The sequence below is a fragment of the Oppia nitens genome, unplaced genomic scaffold (genome assembly GCF_028296485.1).
Source record: "Oppia nitens isolate AA-2021 unplaced genomic scaffold, nextdenovo-longstitch-racon4-pilon3 scaffold44_pilon_pilon_pilon, whole genome shotgun sequence".
Lineage (NCBI taxonomy): Eukaryota > Metazoa > Arthropoda > Arachnida > Sarcoptiformes > Oppiidae > Oppia > Oppia nitens.
The window spans coordinates 50,346-57,767 of NW_026533226.1; the positions used below are offsets into that span (position 1 = coordinate 50,346).

The following is a 7,422-nucleotide window of genomic DNA, read 5'->3' on the forward strand; positions in this document are numbered from 1 at the left end:
CAACAATATGTCTATCAATAAGTTACTGACTGTCGGTTTGTTAGTTGCCTCCATGACCTACCAGTGCTCGTTGGCCAGTCCCGAATGGATGGCCTTTCACAAGGAAATCAAGGACGGCCTATGCAAACCCGATACTACCGATACGGCTAAAGTCGATCGGGTAGTTGAATGCAAATCAAAACATATGGTCAAAAATGCCGATGAAATGAATGCTAAAGTAAATTAAAAATTACTTAAAAAAAATTTTATTTTATTAAAAAAAAATAATACTTAATTTAAATTAATTATTCAAATAACTTAACTTATTTTTTAAGGATTTTTTTAAAGAAAAAATTAATTAATTAATTAGTATTTATTAAATATAATTTCAATTCAAATTTAGTAGTTATTGTTATACTATATAATTGTTTTGTTTTGTTTAACAAACAAACAAACAAAACAATTAGTTTATTATTTACAAAATTTTTAAATTAATATTTATTAAAAAATTAATTTTTTTTGTTTTAAATTTTTTTTCACATAACTATTATATAATAATAATAGTTTATTTAATAATCATTTAAAGTAGTTATTTAATTAATTAATTATTAAAAGCCTATTATTTGTTTATTATTATTATTATTATTTAAATTAAAATTAATAACTTATTGCTCAGTTAGTTAGCTATCCTATCTATTTTTGATCGCTTATCTATCATATTATTATATGTCTAACTGATCCCTCATTATTATTATTATTATTGATTTTTAATAGCTAACCCCCCCTCCCCCCACCTAAATAGATGGCCGAATTGGATAAGGAGTGTAGTCCGGGATCGGAGGCCGACCTCAAGGCCTATACCAAAGTCGATACGGCCGGTGACCTCAAACGCAAGATGACACTGTCCTCGTGGTGTAGCGAATCGTTTCATAAGTGTATGAAAGATAAATGGGTTAAAAAACATAAAGAATCCGCTGCTTCGGGTACCGGTGCCGGCGATGGTGATGATGCACCCAAAAAATTTGATCAAGCTAAAATAACCGAATTTCAGGTTAGTTAGATTTTTTTTTTAAATTACTACTACTACTACCACACCCCCTATACCTATCATTCAATCGCCCAGTCCCTCCCCTCCCCCATACACACATTAATTATATATATATATATACTGTATATACAGTAGTATATTGTTTATCTAGTATTTTGTGTTTTATTTTTTTTTAATAATTTTTATACCCTAGTAGTAGATTTGATTTTATTATCAAAAATCAATAAAATAAAACACCCCTCCCTATACTTCAATAGCCCAGCCCTTCCCCTCCCCCACAAACACACATTAATTATATATATATATACTGTATATACAGTAATATATTGTTTATCTAGTATTTTTGTTTTATTTTTAAAATTTTTTTTTATATACTAGTAGTAGATTTGATTTTATTATCAAAAATCAATAAAATAAAACACCCCTCCCTATACTTCAATAGCCCAGCCCTTCCCCTCCCCCACAAACACACATTAATTATATATATATATACTGTATATACAGTAGTATATTGTTTATCTAGTATTTTGTGTTTTATTTTTTTTAATAATTTTTATACCCTAGTAGTAGATTTGATTTTATTATCAAAAATCAATAAAATAAAACACCCCTCCCTATACTTCAATCGCCCTCCCTTACCCCAACCATACACACATTTAAATTTAAATCTATATATATATATATACTTTATTATTATTATTATTACACCCACTCACTCACTCAGTCACTCACTATTTTTTATTTTTTAAATGTTTTATTGGATTGATATATAAATTATTACTTTTTTAATAATTTTTTTTAACTTTTTGTTTTGTTTATAGACATGTATAAGAACTGCCATAAAATAAAAGCTAAAAAAATCATTAACTAATTGATTGATTAATTGATTAATTAATTGAATGATTGACTGTCCGCTAAAGTTATCTATTTTTTTTAATATTTTTTATAAATTGCTATAATTTATATAAATTATTTTAAAAATTCATAAAATAAAATATAAAATATTTTTGAAATTACATTTTATAAATAAAACTAAATTCAATGTTAATTGTGATAATTATTCAAAAATTACTTTTTTTCGAAAAAAAAATTAAAAAATAAATAAATTGCATAAAATCTGGTTCAAATAAATTCAATTAATTTATGAAATTAACATTAAAATAAATAAATAAATTTCTTTAATTAATTATTTAATAATTAATAAAATGGTGTATAAAAAATTTAATAAATTATTTTTTTTATTATTTTGTGCTATTATTTAAATTTTAGATTTTTATTATTTTGAAAGCCATGTTAAACACAATAGTTATAATTGTTTTAATTACTATTACACTGAAAACTGTTAGCAATAATACACCAATTGATGGTAAATTATTTAAATATATATATTTATTTAAAAAAATATTAAATTCATAAAATTGTAATTAATAATTTTTTTTAAAAAAAAATTATATAAAATAGATGATAAAACACCTAGTAGATTTAAATTTGCCGAAAATAATATACTACAAGTTGAATTGAATAAGGTTAATTATTTTTTTGATAATAAAATTTTTTAATTAAAATAATAATAATAATTTTTTTTTATAAATATTCAATAAATATTTATTTTATTTTTTTTATTTTATTAATTATTTATAACTATAGTTAGTCGGCAATTGGACATTAAGGGCTACAACAATAATTGAATCGGATATTAAACTAAATAATTTTAAACATTTAAATAATTATCAGCTAGATCAAAATAGTGGCATTAAAGTAACTAAATAGTAAAAAAAAATAATTAATAAAATTATATAAATTTAAAAAAAAAATTATTTATCAATATATATTCAAATTACAGATAACTCTAAACTTTATATGAGTTTATTTTTAATTTATTTATGAGTTTTTATTTTTATTTATTTAATTTATAAGTTTATTATTTTCAAAAAAAATATCATAAAAATAATTATTTTTTTTTTAGTAATTTAACGGAAAATTTAGGTACAGCTATACTAATGCCAGTAGTAGTAAAGGGTAGTCGTGTTTTGAAAACACTAACCGATTTCATACACTTAAAACAATTGAAATATCTATACTATCTATATCTGGACAGTCAGTATCATATAGTACTGGTAGTAGTAGTGCCTAATGGACAGTCAGATGACGGTAATCATACTAATAGATAATAATGTTTATTAAAAAAAATATTTTTGTTTAAAAAAATATAGCATTTTTGAAAGTCTATGCCAGACCTAGGGTTTCATACAATAGGGAACCCATCGATAAAATACTAAACAAAATTCAAGCAAACAATTCAATTGTTAAGCAATTAATTGGAGAATATGTACCTAAACTACAATTTATTGAAAGTCAATAAAATAATAAATAGTTTTTATAACTAATTAATATAACGATAATAATAATAATATCTATAAATAAATTTTTTTTAATTAATTTTCTTGTAAAACACAATATTGTTTCAAATTAATAATAATAATAATAATAATAAATACAATTTAATCATTAAAACATAAAATTAAGTTTTTTATGTTTTATTTAACTATTAATATTAATAATAATAATAATAGTATTGCACAAACTATTGATATTATTAAAAGTAATTTTTTTTTTTTAAATAACTATTATTTTATTGAAAATTAAATCATATGAAATATATATATATAGTTTATATAGTTTATATAAAACAGATTTTTTTTGTGGAAATAATTTTTAATTATCAATATTATATATTTCTATAAAAAAATAAATGGCGTAAATTTAATAATATATTTTCAATAACAAAAAAATATAGTTAAATGAAAATAAAGTTTATTTATTTGGACAACAAATTAGTTGAAAATTTTTTCCAAGTTTTAACTAAATAATAATAATAATAATAATAATAAAATATTAAACTATAGATACATTGCTGCAATCATGAAACAATTACTATTGTTAATTAGTTTAATTAGCATGATGATATTCAATAATTTAGCTGGCACAAATTCAACTAGTACAGGTAATTTATATACAGTATATATAATATTAATATAATTAAATATTTATAGTAATTAATTTATTAAAAAAAATAAATTATTATTTTATTTAACTTAGAATTAACACCAAGCGCATTTAAATTTGCCGAAAATGATATTATAAAAGTCGACTTTAAAAAAGTTTTTATTTAGTTTTTTTTTTAATTTTTAATTTAAAAAATATTTATAAATATATTTTTTTAAAAATTTTTATTACTAATAATACTGTATATTATATATATATATTTAATTAATTAATTTATTTAGTTGGTCGGCAATTGGTCGATAAGGGCATCAAATTTATTGCCAACTAATGTTAAATTTTCGCAAAATGTTTTCGAGGAAATTCCCGGTGGTATTAAAATTACCAAATAGTATGTAATAACATTAAAATTGTATTATTTAAAAAAAATAAATAAATATTTTAAATAATACTTTAAAAACATATTGTAATGAGTAGATTTTATCATTACTGTTATAACTATAATATATCCTATTTCTATACCGTTTCAATATTATTTTAATAGCATTGCCATTTATATCTGGAAAGTGTTGATTATTTAGATGTTTCATGAGAATTTTTGGGGTGAGTTACTCGCTTCACTTTCCATGCAATGATTTCACGTAAACCACTGGAATGGCCGCCACTATTGGCACAGTACTCCTGTAGTGGTTTAGGTTGTCTTAATTGTACATTGGGCACAATATTAGCTTTTACTACACAATTATTAATACAATCTATGTCTGATTGATCGTAAATTAAGACATTACTACTTTGCGGACCAATTATATAAAAGGTATTATCTCTGGTCCTGAGATTATTTAATTCAATTTGACCTTTACTATCAAACGAAACACTATTCAATGTTAAGACAGACTCATTGTTTTGAGAGTTAAGACTCGAAGTCTGTACCACTCGGGTCTGGTCAGAAGCTCTGAGACCAGTAAAAACTATTTTACTAGTTTGGTCACTCACTACACGTGACACAACTATAGTATACTGAAGACAGGACGATACAGTGTTATCAGCATCCATACAATGGCTGGCTAGCCGCAACACTTGCGCTAAAAACAAACAAAAACCGACATTACTCAATGACAACAAATGTCTTGTCGCAATTATAAACTGGTAACTAAAACATAACGATTGACTAACTGGTCGGGCCCTACCAATAATTGCCAACGAGAGAAGCCTCAAAGCCTCCCTCTAACCAAAACATGCAACTCAATACCCAATCTACTAGTAAGACTGAGTCTAATGGTCAGTACCATCACTCGGTACTACCGTCGGTAAAACCGGCGTATAGTCTATTCAAATACCCACTATAGGATAAGTAATGCTATACCCGTTGACCAACCCTGTGGCCAAACTATAAATCAGAGTCCTCTGACTCTGATGACATAACCATGAAACCGTCACAAGCAATCTCAGGGGGAATCTAACCCATCTATGTCTCTCCAGCCGTACCTACCCGGCACTAAATAAAGGCGTTTAAACACTAGTTAAACCCTACCCGACACTCGTCGGTGAAATGTGATATCACCCGAAACCTGTGTTACGGTGACTATCACTGGACTACTAATCTGTACTGTATATCATAACAATAGACAACAAAATTACACTCAACTAACATACATAGACAAGGACTATATTAGACAAAATTGTATGTGTGGTGGCGGCAATGACAAGGCGCTCATCAACTACAGCAAGCGGTGTCGCGTACACAACCGCCGCCGCATCGGTCAACGAATGCATCGCCGGAGAGTCACCGATCACATAAATTAACGTAAAACTATAGAAACACATCATACACTCAAGTACGATAAAGACAATACATGACCGACAGATTGCCGACAGTATTACATAATTATCGTAACATTTCTATTATCTCACATACGGTATTCAGTTAAATCTGGTCAGACATAACTATGTCGTCTCTGGGGTCAATTGACATCACCTATAGGTTTTTGGCCGTGATATTGTAAGAACAGTGCATATGTAACAACAATAAACTATTAGGTGTCCAAATATTTATTTATACCGGGTCAGTCAATCCCGAAGGTGACTATAGACTCATAAAGTTAAGGCAAACCTTAACTATACTCTCGGATCACTATTGAGGAGCGTATGTTAACGGTCTTAAACTCAGTGTCCGTTATCGGCTATTAACACACAATCACGCGATCGGGAGACCGGAACCCTCTTGGGACCACTGGCCTGCCTAGTCAGTCGGTATCGAATAGTAACTATGCATTTCCCAACTAGGTTAGCGAAAGCACATATGTACTCGAGAAATCCACTGCTATGCATTCACACACACATTCACTCAAACAGCCGATAATTACAACAATCAACCAAACTAGTGCTATTGTCACGAAGACAGCAACTATTGGATCACCTAGTAAATTGTATTTTAAGGTCAGACTATTAGTGTTAAATAACACTGAGAACCGACAAAACTACAACTGTTTCACTAAGACGTAGGACTATTGCCGAAAAATCGGGCAGAGCCTTCGGCGGCCTGGTACAATCTCGGGGATGTCGGAGACTTCCATATGACACATATAGTAGTCTATACCAACAATAACTAAGTATAGGTCGAAGGAGGTAAGGGAGGAGGACAGCGTAGCCGTACAGATCTCTCGACACGACAGACCCGTTAGCACACTATCAATGGTAAAGGAATGACGGCAGGACCGTACGAATCCCCCGACACGGCGGATCCGATGGTCAACCATCATAAGGTAGGTTAGGATAAGGTATGGTATCATCATATAACTGGACCGGACCCCCCGACACGGCGGATCCGACCGTTAGCTATTTTCGCGGAAAGGTTCGACAACATGACCGAACAGATCCCCCGACACGGCGGAACCGTCTGGCCAGTCATCTTACCTTAAGACTGTAGATAAGAAGGGACCTTTACGATACTGGAGCTCCCGACGCGGGAACCCACGGATTTAGGTCGCTTAGAAAAAAAATAGGAGACAATAAATGGTAAAAACTTACATTAAATCCAAAAGGTTTTTATTTAAAAAGACATCAAAGTGGTATACATCCAAGTATACGGACCATCAATGAGAAGGGGGTCGAACCAGAGGGGGAGAGAACTGATCTGCTAACGGCTCTTAGCAGTACTAGTCTATGCCAATGACTACCAGTATCTCAATGATAAAATCATTGAGAATACACGGGGTTTTATAGTCTCGGTCGCATCAATGTATTTTTTAAAGGGAGGTAAGGAATAATTTTGTGATGTGTTGGTGCGAAAACTGTTTCAATATAACACTATTTATGCTATGTTATGTAATGACATATATATAAAATTGGTAATTCTGGCACTGAATAGGGAAAATATTATATAGATTTATACT

General features: G+C 28.5%; 1 protein-coding gene across 1 annotated transcript; it reads left to right on the top strand.

The window, feature by feature from the left end:
* Window positions 1-1,938, top strand: LOC128959310 (uncharacterized). The gene is made up of 3 exons (XM_054305253.1): window positions 1-217; window positions 782-1,030; window positions 1,849-1,938. The coding sequence occupies exons 1-3, from the start codon at window positions 8-10 to the stop codon at window positions 1,873-1,875; spliced, it is 486 nt and encodes a 161-aa protein (XP_054161228.1). The 5' UTR covers window positions 1-7; the 3' UTR covers window positions 1,876-1,938.
* Window positions 1,939-7,422: the final 5,484 nt, after the last annotated feature.

Bases quoted from the DNA above. Each gene is read 5' to 3' on its own strand.
- LOC128959310 (XM_054305253.1), top strand. From the start codon at position 8: ATGTCTATCAATAAGTTACTGACTGTCGGTTTGTTAGTTGCCTCCATG. The intron at 218-781 runs GTAAATTAAAAA...CCACCTAAATAG, and splicing joins CCGATGAAATGAATGCTAAA to ATGGCCGAATTGGATAAGGA. The intron at 1,031-1,848 runs GTTAGTTAGATT...TTTTGTTTATAG, and splicing joins CTAAAATAACCGAATTTCAG to ACATGTATAAGAACTGCCAT.